The 14,474-nt window shown below is 38.3% G+C and overlaps 1 protein-coding gene and 1 long non-coding RNA gene across 3 annotated transcripts in view; both read right to left on the bottom strand.

Moving 5' to 3' along the window:
* Nucleotides 1-722: 722 nt before the first annotated feature.
* LOC307171280 lies at nt 723-9,816 on the bottom strand. Its single transcript, XR_013823526.1, has 5 exons — nt 9,739-9,816; nt 4,423-4,487; nt 4,131-4,202; nt 3,244-3,300; nt 723-2,181 (listed from the first exon to the last, which is right to left on the bottom strand). It is a non-coding gene; the product is annotated as an uncharacterized lncRNA (long non-coding RNA).
* Nucleotides 9,817-12,169: 2,353 nt separating this feature from the next.
* The window catches only part of rgs14a (regulator of G protein signaling 14a), a 25,776-nt gene continuing 23,471 nt past the window's right edge, over nt 12,170-14,474 (bottom strand). For both annotated transcript variants that reach the window (XM_079892126.1, XM_079892127.1), the window contains exons 13-14: nt 13,835-13,909; nt 12,170-13,111 (exon numbers count right to left, since the gene is read on the bottom strand). In XM_079892126.1, coding sequence (XP_079748252.1) covers nt 12,948-13,111; nt 13,835-13,909 — 239 coding nt within the window. In that variant the 3' untranslated portion in view covers nt 12,170-12,947. The remainder of the gene's footprint in view (nt 13,112-13,834; nt 13,910-14,474) is intronic.

Raw genomic sequence — 14,474 nt, 5'->3', positions numbered from 1 at the left:
CCACGCCTCCGCTTCTAATTCCAAAACATCATTTTAATGCATCAGTTATAATGCAGTTATGAGAGAGAGAGAGAGAGAGAGAGAGAGAGAGAGAGAGAGAGAGAGAGAGAGAGAGAGATATTAAGCATGAATTACATGTTTCTCAACAGTGTTCGGCAGAAGTGTCTCTACTAATAGTGAAACTGCAAGTTTATCTGCTTCAAGAACAGCGCTGTTATTCCCTCACTAATGAGAAATGTCATGAAGCTTTCAAGTTGCTAAACTATTGCACTGATTAAATCATCATAGCGGCACTGACAACACGTTTCTGTGTTAGTGTGTGTCCGTACTGTGTGTGGGTGTTTGAGCGGGAGAGAGAGAGTATGTGCTTTACATAATAAAATGTAAATTTGTAGCAAAAAACATAGAAATAAATTGTTGTTTTGATCCTATTGTTTACTATATTTATTTGCTGGGTCAGTGTGGTTGTGGGTTTTGGTTCTTCTGCTGTTGTCGGCTGTAAGGACCTTTGAAGTAACTGAAATCATTTGGCGGAGTGATACGGAACTAATGCGGTCAAAACTTGCTGGAACTACTTTCCGTGAGTTTCCCTGAAAATAACTGCACAGTGCACACCCCAGAACGTTCATCAACCAATCAGATTCAAGCATTCAGCAGCCCTGCAGTATAAAAGGAGAATAAATGTTGAAATTAAGTGTTATTTTTGTGTGTTTTTCTTTATTAATACAGGGAGAGATGTGTTCGTTTAATTAGGTCGAGGATGGGCTGCAAAAAGAAGACTAATGTTGTTTAACTATATACATAATGCAACTGTAAAGTGAACTTTGAACTTTGTTATTGTAGCAGTTCACAGCACAAAATATTTACAAAGTTTATGCAATCGAATTTTGAGTTATTTAAACAATATTCTAATTAAAGAGTAATTAACATGTTTGACTACATTGTTAACTCATTTTTAGTAAAGCCAACTTATAAGGGGTTTACAATACATGATGAATTTTTGCATTGTTTAGGCCACGTTCACTACAGAGTTTGGTTATTTACAGGAGTTAAAAACCGCATTCAAGATCAAAATTCACTCCCAAAAAATGGTATGGTAGTTTAATATTACCGTGGTCAAAACTTGCTTACACTAAACGAGCTACACTGTTTTCATGTTTCTGCAAAACCTTTACAAGTTTGACAGTATACACTCATTGAACTTTAGCATGATGAGCAGTTTATACTTTATTAGTAATACTGTAAGCACTTACACAACATCTTCAGCTGAGTCATACAGTATGTCAGCTCTGTAATCTCAGCTGATGCCAATAAATAAGTAAAAGAACGAGCGTTGTTTGACACCATTGGACACCGGGGCCCAAATACATGAGAGAGCTGGAGTGGCATCAAATACACAAGCCTAAACACGAAGAAAATGTACCGGTAACACTTTACAAGAAGGTCTCATTTGATAACATACCTCAGAATTACCAAAACATTATTAGGGTCAAACGTTGTATCTGTTAACATTAGTTAAAGCACTGTGAACTAACATGAACATTTTTATTAACTAACATTAAAGATTAATAAACAGTGTCAACATGTATTGCTCATGGTTCATGTTAGTTAATGCATTAACTTAAGTTAACAAATGAGACCGTACTGTTCAGAGTTTCCAACCTGTTTTTCTTTTTTTGGACATGGTACCATGGTAAAACCATACAGTTACAAACTCTGAGTTCACCTCAGTGCCAAAGCTTTTTTTTAACATGTTCTTGAAATGTCTAAACTCATTAAACATGAAAGTATAATGCAATGATTTATTTAAATTTTCCGGTTTAATTCGGTTTAAGTGGTTTAATTCATAGCATTTAATTCGAAAAATGAATTGAAATAAAATGAATTCATTAAAACTAAACTTTAAACAAAAATATATAAATGCCCCTGTAAAAAGACGAGACATCAGTATTTTTGGTTCATCTTTCAATAAAAAGCTGTGACAGACGGGCTGAAGACTGATCCAACTGAAGGAAGAGTTAATGCTCTAACCGTACCATACCAACCTTGTTTATAAAAACCAAGCATTTGTACGTTTACGTGTGTGTGTGTGTGTGTGTGTGTGTGTGTGACAGATTAGTGGCAGCATTATTTCAGCTCTTCTGTGGATGATGCTGGAGTCACATTTTCTTCTGGTCCCTCCTGAAACACATCGAACCAAGGGATAAATATCACTGTTGTTTTATTTATGGATGTTTCTACACTGAACAAAATTATAAACTTAACACTTTTGTTTTTGCCCCCATTTTTATTGAGTTGAACTCAAAGATTTAAGACTTTTTCTATGTACACAAAAGGCCCATTTCTCTCAAATATTGTTCATAAATCTGTGTTAGTGAGCACTTCTCCTTTGCCGAGATAATCCATCCACCTCACAGGTGTGGCATATCAAGATGCTGATTAGACAGCATGATTATTGCACAGGTGTGCCTTAGGCTGGCCACAATAAAAGGCCACTCTAAAATGTGCAGTTTTACTATATTGGGGGGTCCCCTCCAAAAAAAGAAAAAAAAAGGTTGTTGATTGTGGCCTGTGGAATGTTGGTCCACCAATCAACAACCTTTTTTTCTTTTTTCAGGGGGGTACAATACAGTAAAACTGCACATTTTAGAGTGGCCTTTTATTGTGGCCAGCCCTAAGGCACACCTGTGCAATAATCATGCTGTCTAATCAGCATCTTGATATGCCACACCTGTGAGGTGGATGGATTATCTCGGCAAAGGAGAAGTGCTCACTAACACAGATTTAGACAGTTTTGTGAACAATATTTGAGAGAAATGGGCCTTTTGTGTACATAGAAAAAGTCTTAGATCTTTGAGTTCAGCTCATGAAAAATGGGGGCAAAAACAAGTGTTGCGTTTATAATTTTGTTCAGTGTATATCAGTTCTTCTATATAAAAAATTGCTTATATTATTCTAATTACATTCGCTATAGGGCTGGTTAAAAAAAAAAACTTTCAGGTTTTTGACACTGTATATACAACCAAACAAAGAGGAACATTTACCTACATATATTTAACAAACATTTTGATATGAAAAAAACTAGAGACTTTAAGGAACATTTTAGTGATCACACAAACCAACCACTGAAACGGAGACTGAACTTATCAACTCAAACACTCTTTAAGAAGCTGTTTTTAATCATGGTTTGCTATCATTTTAGGGACATTTGTTCATGATCCACACTCAAAGTTTAATGCTCACCTTCACCTTTTCCAGTTCTGACCCACCAGGCAGTGATTTCTGGGGGATGCGGAAGGCCTAACAAATCAAAGGACAGTTATTCAACGTGGTCCCGTTATGGCTTTTTGGATATTGCCTTTCATACAGTGTGTAATAGAGCTGTTTGTGAATGTAAAAGGTCTGCAAAGATCAAAGTACGGATAAATGGAGTTATTGTGTCCTAAAAGAATGAATCGATCATTTTCATGATCGATTCATAAAAATGAAAAACACATCAGTAATTCCAGTCTCACTTCCTATGTAGGTTTGTAACGAATTTGCATAATGCCAGTCTCTGGTCTTGATTGGCTGAGCAGCGTCTCTTAGCTCCGCCCCCAAACACTGTAGTTTATCTGAGACTGGAAGAGTTTGGTTCGTGTTGTTCATGTGGAGAAGACGCTGTTTTCTGAGATTGATACGGTAAAACCCATGCCATCATTACTGTTCGTATCACTGAGATCAAGAGCTGAGATTCAGATATGATAATGAGCGTTTGGTTTCTGACCAATCACAACAGACTGGGCTGGCTGACCAATCAGAGCAGAGCAGCTCTCAGAGAGGCGGGGCTTAGAGGTACTGAATCCTTGATCGAAGCGTTTCAGACATTATGAGAAAATTGTGTTTTTTGACTTTGGATGCATGTAAACCTGTGTTAGAGACTCTGAAACAACATTAGGAGCCTTTAAAACACATAATGGGGCACTTTAACATGCATTCTTGCACCACTGTGGTGTTTCCTTTGAACCATCAAACCAGATGTGTAATTATTGAGGTAGATGCTATCAACAGTTCATGTGATTTTACTGTATATCAATGATGTAACTAACAATTATTCATTCATTTGTTGAAGTTAAGAGGTTGTCCTCCACCTTTTTAGCTTCCTGGACTTCCTCTGTAGACTTTGACCTGCTTTTCACTGCGTGTCTCGGGGGTGAAGTGGACTGCAAAGACACACACACACACACACAGAGAGAGAGAGAGAGAGAGAGAGAGAGAGAGAGAGAGAGAGAGAGAGAGAGAGAGAGAGAGAGAGAGAGAGAGAGAGAGAGAGAGAGAGAGAGAGAGAGAGAGAGAGAGAGAGAGAGAGAGAGAGAAATTCAGCACAGTAAATGAACACATCAGCAAAAGTCACTTTCTGTCAGCTCAGCAGGCTTTACTCACCTTCTGATCCATGATTTAACTGTGTAAACACAAGCAGACGCTCTTCTCAAACACAGTCCGCTCTGCTGTCAGACAGAAGAGAATAAACCTTCATTACACACACAAATGTAGCTCAATGTTACTAACACTAGAGGTCACTACAGCACACGCTTCAGCTTACTAGAAGAGACCATGAATGCCCAATTTACAACCCTGTAAACCCTGACATAATGTATGAAATAATGGAAAAATAAAAAAAAATTCAAATGGAGTTTTTTTTTTACCTTAGAGATATCAAAAAAGATATCAAAGTTATTCTTACATTCACTTGATATTTTAACAGCAGAAAGACACGTGAAGCACGAGCGGAAGGTTGGCGTTTGTACAATTATACTAAAATATCAAAGACGAGGACCATGACGTCGCCCAGCGTGGCGCAGCCGGGGCCCTGCCCTGGAGCCAGGCCCGGGGTTGGGGTTGGGGCTCATATGCGAGCACCTGGTGTCCGTGCCTCACCCCATGGGGCCCGGACGGAGTCAGCCCGAAGGAGCGACGTTGGGCTCACCACCTGCAGGAGTATGTAAGGGGCCGGTACATAGTACATAGTGGATACATAGTGGATCGAGCGGCAGTCGAAGGTGGGGGCTTCGACAACACTGTAAAAAGTGAACAGTTGGATCAACTTAAAAAAATTACTTTAATTGGTAACACCTAAAGAAATTACGTTTTCTCAACTTAAATTATCATGTTTTATCATGAAAAACGTGATAATTTAAGTTGAGAAAACTTCTTTAAATTTCTTTAGGTGTTACCAATTGAAGTAATTTTTTTAAGTTGATCCAACTGTTCACTTTTTACAGTGAACCTGATCCCTGGACATGGAAACTAGCTTTAGGGACGTGGAATGTCACCTCGCTGGCGGAGAAGGAGCCAGAGATTGTGCGTGAGGTTGGGAGGAACCGACTAGAGATAGTCGGGATCACCTCCACGCACGGCTTGGGCTCTGGAACCACACTCCTCGAGAGAGGATGGACTCTTCACCACTCTGGAGTTGCCCGTGGTGAGAGGCGGCGGGCTGGTGTGGGTTTGCTTATAGCCCCCCAGCTCAGCCGCCATGTGTTGGAGTTTACCCCGGTGAACGAGAGGGTCGCTTCCCTGCGCCTTCGGGTCGGGGATAGGTCTCTCACTGTTGTGTGTGCCTATGGGCCGAACGGTAATGCAGAGTACCCGGCCCTCTCTGAGTCTCTGGGAGGGGTGCTGGAAAGTGCTCCAACTGGGGACTCTGTCGTTCTACTGGGGGACTTCAACGCCCACGTGGGCAGCGACAGTGACACCTGGAGGGGCGTGATTGGGAGGAACGGCCCCCCTGATCTGAACCCGAGCGGTGTTCTGTTATTGGACTTCTGTGCTAGTTACAGCTTGTCAATAACGAACACCATGTTCAAGCATAAGGGTGTCCATCAGCTCTCGATTTACCGGTCAATCTACGTTCCTACTCTCACCTATGGTCATGAGCTGTGGGTCATGACCGAAAGGACAAGATCCCGGATACAGGCGGCCGAAATGAGCTTTCTCCGCAGGGTGGCTGGGCGATCCCTTAGAGATAGGGTGAGGAGCTCAGATGTGGAGTGAGAGTGAGTGAGTGAGTGAGTGAGTGAGTGAGTGAGTGAGAGAGAGAGAGATAGTGAGTGAGTATGTATGTACTGTATGCATGTACGCATGTAATTTTACTTGGTTAAAAAAAAACTAAAACTATCTATCAGACGACAGAGGGACTGGAGATTGTGTGCGACAGGTTTTTCAGCAGATGTTGATCATTTAGAGGCCTTAGAAATGTGTGTATCAAATATAATATATTTCACACCAAAAATGCGTAGCCCGAACGTCTTGAGGATGAATTAACACTGACAAAACTGTCATCTTCAAGTCAACCATTCATTAAACCCTCAGCTAGTGACCAGAGATGAACACGCGTCCACAGTGTGTGTGTGAGAGAGAAGCGAAAGCAATGAGGCGTAGTGTGAGAGGTTCAGCTCTCGATGTGAAGTGCTCTGTGGCTCGAGAGGAGGAAAACACACTTCCTATCAATTCATCCACACCAGTGAGTCAACAGCACTGAAGGTGACGTTTCTGAGGCCGAGCAGCGCGCACACACACACACACACACACACACCTGAAAGAACAACCAATGAGTGATCCGCACCATTCTAACATTGTTCTCTGAGCTGTGCACAACTATTTGTTCCTTTCGCTCTCTAGGACACAACTTTGTGAGACGCTTTTTAAGAGGCTGAGTGAGTGAAGGAGTGAGGGAAAGAAGGAAGGAAGAGGACGCATAATGTAATAAAATTACATAAAATAGGCCTATATGAATAAAATAATCATCATCATAATGAATAATACAATACTCTTAATAATAAAATAAAATTCTAGAAGACAATCAAAATGTAAATCAAAACGTACTTAAATTATTAAATTACATAAAATATACGAATAAACAATTGTAATACAATCAAAAAATAATAATAAACTAAACTCTTAATAATAATAATAAACTAAAATTCTAGAATACAATCAAAATGTATTTCTTATATATTATAGAATGATAAAATGACAAAATATATGAATAATAAAAATAGTAATACTACTCTAAAATGCTAAAAAAAAGCAAATTTAAAATGTATTGCTTATAAATTATAACTACATATATTATCCTAATTATAATATAATAATATTATTTAATTCATATAATTATGATAATATACTGTATGTAATTATAATTTATGTAATATTATATAAGCAATGCATTTAAATTTGCTTTTGTTTTTTGCTGTAAAAGAACAATATTAAAAGATATTAAATTATAATATAAATAACAACATTTATTTTCCCTCCCTCAATAACCATTTTAATTAAAGAATGCAGTTCTTGAAAATTGTAAAATTACACAATGATTTTTGATTAAATCAACCAATACTACAACCAAAAACTAGTTTCTGTTAATAAAAATGTAAAAGCAAGTGCATGAGAATCTCTGTGGTCTGTCGGGTGTTTTATAGTGCGGTTTTGAAAAATCTCTGACTCCAACCTGAAGTATAAGCAATAATAGCAGAGACGCTTGACTTGTGCAGAAAGAGAAAGAGGCAGAAAAGCAAGGAAGTGATTTAGACGTGAAACGAGGGAGAGATGTGACCTCTAATAAGTCGGCTATTGTAAAACTTATCAGCCTGTTATGTAATTCAAATGAGGATTTAATAACGCTGAGGGACACCAACCAAGAAACTTTCATTGTTAACTCTTTAAAGACAGCAATCCAGGTTTATGTCTTTGTGCTTTTTGATCAATTAAAGTTGGACGCCACCGTTAAAGCACAAAACTCAACCCTTATTTTCTTACGTGGTAATACTTCATATCTTTTAAAGCAACAATATGTAATATTTTCGTAATAAAATATCCAAAAATCACTTGCACAGTGTGATATATTTCCTGCATCTGTGTACTTATAATATCCCAAAAGTTCCCAAAGATTTTTAATTTCAGAGATATTCTAGTTTTAAATAATGGCTCGTCTCTGTTCAGTGTCGCCTGTCAATGACGTAATATCCGCGTTATCCCTGGTTTCCGCTCGTACTGCCATAGTAACCATGGCGACAGACGTAGACAACTGCGTTACGTTTAGCGCGCGCTCACGCTGTTGTTGCTTCGTTCAAACGTTATGGATCATGGCAAGCAGACTTTGGGACAAAAGGAGAACTAAAACGAGGATCAATATCAGCGTGGCGTTTTCGAGATGCCGAGAGCTAGCGTCCGTGGCTAACTTCCACTTGACAGAGACGCGCAAGTGTACATAAAACTAATCAGTGTTATACAGCTCAACATGATGAAATGTTAGAATATGATCAGTATGTTATGCTAATGTTGATCTCGCTCACTGCTAGTCTCATACAGACAAACTAACACACAGAATAACATTATAACTTTAACACACTCAAATGCAGTTTAGTGTGATAGTGTAGAGCAAGTGAAGCAGCACTGCGTTCCCTCACTAGTTTCATTCGTCTAATAAACTGCCCTGTGTGAGTGTTATTCAGCACTAGCGGGTAAGTTAGTTCGGTAGGATTAAATGTCCTCATTCCTTTATATCCGCGGGACTCGCGTGTGGCGCTGAAATCTGTCTCTCATTAGCACTCGCGCTGCTTCATCCCACAGTCATGCTAAACACATCAGTGTATTCACTCATCCATAAACATTATTAGATCCATCGGCATGACGACAAGATCCATAATTCCGCTTATGCGTCATCAACCGACGCCTTCGTTATTGTAAGAGGTTAGCGACCCCTAGTGGCGATAAAAATTACATATTGTAGCTTTAAAGCATCTTACAAGCATCCTGAATCTAAATATCAAACATTTAATACCACTACAATAACTGAAAAATAGAAATCTCCAGCAGCTGATGTCAATCATATTCTCATGCTGTGATATTTCTTTTGCAGCCAGTGAGTCAAACCTGCATATTTAACACCTTCATTTGCTGCTCATAAATTACAAAAGTCCCCCTGTGGTGAAAATCCAGCTTTTAATGTTGTTTATATGTCTATGTGGTGTTTTTAATATGTTCAAACCATGTGTAAGTTCATAAGTCGACAGCATTGCTGAGTATTTCCTCCTTAAAACTGCAGTGAACCAAAGACAGTCTCAAAAACACGCTTTGAAATCGCTGGTGTTTCTGACGTCACAAACTACCTTGTAACCAATCAGGTTAACGTGTGATCGTCAACCAGTGGATCTCTGAGCTGAGTGAGTGAGTGGAGGCGGGGCTCATTTGCATATTCATAGAACCGCGCATACTAAATGAGGCAAGGGTGTCGAGTTACATTCAAGATATTTCAAGACACAAAAAAACCTGTAAATATGTCATTTTGGTCATCAAAGATGAGTTTTAAGGGATAAAATTATTGACTACAGGGGGACTTTAAAACAAAACATTCAGTGGGGAGGACAGACATAGACATTATCATCTTCCATATAGACACTGTGGAAGGTGAAATGCATTCATGAGACATGAAGAGCATGTATTTGATGTCTGACATCATGACAGCAGGACCAGAGCTCTGATTGTCAGGAACCAAAACACATAGAAATGCTGTTCGACTCAATTTGCCCTTCAGGAACAACAGACGCATACAAATACAGCCGTGTAACACACATACTGATGTTCTCAGGAGATCATTATCCAATACCTTTCCAGTAAATACAGTAAAAACACAGAAAAACAACTCACTGTAATGTTGAGATTATAAGAGAGAGAGAGAGGTAGAATAAGGAGACTTACCCTCCTCCTGAGTGTCAGTGAGTGAATCCTCCTCGTCTCACGATGCAGTCGCTCCATCCCTCCCTCCCTTTCACACTCACTCACCTCATTCATATTTTCACAGACACATGCACACACACCAGGCCAGTCACGAACACACGAGTGTAATGAGGAGGGCGAGAGAGGAGAAGGGTTGCACCCTAAAATGCATACGTTCACATTCTTGCCAATATTAAATTACACACTTTATTATACTGTAGCTTTATACTTATTAATACTTTGAATTAGCATTTTTTTTGTTAATTTAAATTTAATTTGTCATTTAGTTGTGTGATTTTGCTATTTTATTGTAAAATAAATTACATTTTGTAATTTGTAAAAAATGTATACAAATACAACAATTACAATTGTACACATACAACAAATATACAATTACAATAATACAACAATATATTGCTATATATAGCTTTTTTTAAGTTTAATTTTAGTCATTTAGTTGAGTGATTGTGCCTTTTTATTAGTTGTATATAGCGCTATTTAGGTTTAATTCATTTGGTAACACTTTGAAATCGTTTTTTAAGGACGATAGGGACTACACGACATTCCTCCCGGGTTAGTGACATCACCAACCCTAAATTTACATAAACCCCGCCTCCTGAACGCGCAGTGCATGTTGAGAAGAGGAAGAGTTGTTGTAGTCCAGCACATCTGTGAGTCTGCCCAAGCCGTCGCATCCGTCTTTTCACATGCAATACAGTACGAAAACACAAATGCAATAGCATGTCATTGTAGGCGTCTTACAACAGTTCCCACACAAGCGACTTTACAGATTATCATGACAGAATATGCTAATCAAAGACTTGAAGATAGTTAACTCCACATCAGCAACAAACTCAACTAACCGTTCAGAAATCTGGTTGCATTCTACGTGTTGTCGCTTCTTCTTGAGTCTCTCCATCATTGTCTGACTCCAGTTTAAACATAAAAGGCAAAGTCTGCGGGAGGTAATCAGAGCTTCTAACACACACAAGCTCTTGAAGCTCCGCCCCCTGTGCCGGGAGCAGCTGCTCATTTGCATTTAAAGGGACACACACGAAAAACACGTTTTTACTGACCCTCAAAAAGTGACAATTTTAACATGCTATATAAAAATATCTGTGGGGTATTTTGAGCTAAAACTTCACACACACACACTCTGGGGACATCAGAGACTTATTTTACATCTTGTGAAAAAACATTATACCACCCTTTTAACACTAGAACTGCCATGGCGGTCATTTTGACCGTTTTGAATTTTATATCTTAAATAACTTTGTTGAAAAAATAAAATCCTGCTGGTACCTGACTTTTCCTAAAAGTGTCTGTATTTTCATTTAAAATGTTTTTCATATAAATTACACATAAGGCAAAAAAACAAATTAACATATTTAACTATTTCGGCCATAGACGGTCAGATTGACCGCACTGAATTTCTTGGTATTATTATACATATACCAATATACACAACAATAAAGTGTGGTAAAAAAATATACAAAACATATTCCACAACAAATCATTTAAATGTAATGATATTCAGAACAGAACAAGAATTAAAAAATAACTATAAACAAGCCAAAAGGGGTTACTTTAGGAACCTTACTTTTAAGGCTACTTTCAAGCGAAAGTGAAAGTAAGCGGCGTTGGGCTCACGTAACTCTCTAATTAGAATCAAAATGTTTCAACATTTGTGACGTATTTGGATGGTAAACTATTCTTTATTATAGGCTTTGTACTTCACTCACGTTCCAATATCGACGGAAAAAATCATCCTCTTCACACACGCAAAATGGTACGAATTGTAGGCTATACTGACTATATAAACAGAGCAGTGGAATTTTTATATGTTAGTTTGACTATTTTATTATTATATTTTATTATGGCTATAATGAACAGGCTGCGATGTCAAGATTGCAATGCTGGAATATTGTGTGTGTGTGTGTGTGTGTGTGTGTGTGTGTGTGTGTGTGTGTGTGTGTGTGTGTGTGTGTGTGTGTGTGTGTGTGTGTAAGGCGCGCGCGGGCGCGATCGAACAGTGTAAACAGGCTACTCCGTCATTTTGTTCAGGACATCTACGGATATTATTATTTATAGATGTATAATTAAACTTGTTTAAATGTACAGTTTGGTGTTTTGTTTTTAAAAGATATCCGAATACAATAAATGCATGAATCTCTCAATTGGGTATTTATCATTAAAGATATAGAGTTTGGAATCTAGCGGTCAAAATGACCGCTTACGGCAGTTCTAGTAGTTATGGAATTCTGGCACTTCTAGTGTTAAAGGAAAAGTAATGACCCTCACCCTCATCTAAACCTGTGTAACTGAAGGAAAGGAGACATTTTGACGTTCATCTGCCCTTTTCTCAGACCATGAACACATTCATACGACTTCATACAACTTGTGCACTATATTCAGGGTGGTCTAGACTAATTTTATGAGCTTTTTGTACAACATCTGCTTTTATTTTACAGCACCAACAAAATAATACACTAACAGAACTTGAATAAATAAGCTACATGAAAAAAGAGATACAGTTTTGGAACGACATGAAGCAGAGCGCAAATTACAATTTTTTGAAACTACTCTGAATATGACTTTGCCGGCCTTATTTCATATCAGATTGTCTCACCACAGAAAAGCAAAAAAATAGTGCAAAAAAAAGTCAAACAGTGCAACTTCCCCACAGCAATTCACACACTTTTAATCAGACATTAAAACTCACTGTGAACAACTCTCAATGTAAAAGTCTTCCCATACCAATACCAATAAATAGAAAAAGAGCACACTTGATATTGGATAAAATACAATCCGATATGAAAATAAATACACATTTATGTAGTATGATCTTTTTTTAAAGGAAACTTCTCATAATTCTGCATTATTTGATGGGCAGCGTTTCTAAGAGCTCGATATACAATCAGTGTCTGTAATATACAAAATATACACAAACCATTCACTCTCATGTTAAGAAATCCCACACACACACACACAAAAAAATCATTCACTCTCAGGTTAAGAAATCTCTTACACACACACATTCTCATGGTTAAGAAATCTCTCACACACTCTCAGGTTAAGAAATCTCTCACACACACACACCGAGTTTCACTCCTCCACACAACTAACTGCTTTCAGTCTTTAAGATGCTTGAATAGTGCTCAAGGTCACGGGACATGTCCTCAGGTCAAAGGTCAAAGGGCGCAGTATTCATCTTGTGGGTGTTCACAGGACCCCTGCTCTCCGTTCCCTGCTGGCAGCTGAAGGAACTGCGGCAACTCCAGGTGCTCTTTAGTGAGTAAACCCCGCTGGTCATCCACTCGACTGCACTGGGCACGGGACAGCAGCTCCACCAGAACTGAGGGACAACAGATCCGTTTAGAAGACAATACAAGCCGTGTTTCCATTACCCTTCAAATTGCGCAAATTGAAAATACGGCCAATGGAAACGCGTCAATTTCGCAAAAACTCCCTTTTAATCGCAAAAAAGATTTAACAAGCTCGCATGAGGTGGATAAAAAATATACTTTATATAAAGTAATGATAATAATAATAAATAAACATATCTAAAATTAGATAAATGGATCTAAATCATAAATGTATATAAAAATATATCTCTAAAAATGTATAAATAATATAAAAAAACATCAAATTTAATAAATATAAAAATATAATGATAAACATCTAAAAATAAATAATTATTAAAAAAAATACAAAATATAGACTTTACATAAAGTAATAATAATAATAATAATAATAATAAAAATTATCAACTGCATTTAGCCGATAATGCTTCTGGTGGTTCATTCATCACAATGGATGGTAAATTGGAGAGCATTGCATTGTGGGATACAGTATTCATGCAGCTGCAGCTCTGGTTGCAAATAAATGTAAATTTGCAGTATATGAACTGCACACTATTTTCTTTCACAATCACTAGGCAGTGCACACAAGAGATCACACACACACACACACACACACGCACACACGGATTCCTGCAGAAAGTTCCTGCATAATTTGCATCTCCTGCCGTTTGGCTTTCGAGCTCATGCATAACTAGCATGCGTATATCCAGCATTACCGTCCATCTCCTGGTGTTTTCTGGGTCTGTGGTTTGCTTTGGGTGATGGTGTAGAGGCTTGAGTCTCCAAACCAACTAAAACACACAGATACACACCGTTAAACAGGGAATGAGATCACTGGATCTCATGTTACTGTAACACCTCCCCCATAATCCTGTTTTTAAAGGAGAACTCCGGTCAATTTTAACATTGAGCTCATTTTTTTGTACATTTGGAGTGCTGTCAATACAGAGAACAACGACAAAAATCGGTGTTGCCTACACCGAGTTATTCTATTTTTAAAATTTGCACCCTGTTGACTTCAATAGGGCAAGTAGTAAGCCTGCTTTTTAGCCTCTTAACATCCTTTAAGTGTCATTACAAGTGCACAGAAAATGTGAGTGATTCCTTCCGAGTGAACACGGGTGGATCTGACTGCAGTAGATGTTAGAGATATTAATAAAAACGAAGTTAATTCAGCCAGCGCTCATACCTTTGTTTACATCCTGTTTCGGTGGAACGCCATAGTAATCGGTTGTCGAGTTCACGCGCATAGGTTTAGTTACCAATTATCACGCGCGTGAACTCGACAATCGATTACTATGGCGTTCCACCGAAAACAGGATGTAAACAAAGGTATGAGCGCTGGCTGAATTAACT

Source organism: Squalius cephalus, assembly GCF_949319135.1.
Source record: "Squalius cephalus genome assembly, chromosome: 14".
NCBI classification, from domain to species: Eukaryota; Metazoa; Chordata; class Actinopteri; order Cypriniformes; family Leuciscidae; genus Squalius; species Squalius cephalus.
This window is presented reverse-complemented; position numbering and strand designations above follow the sequence as displayed.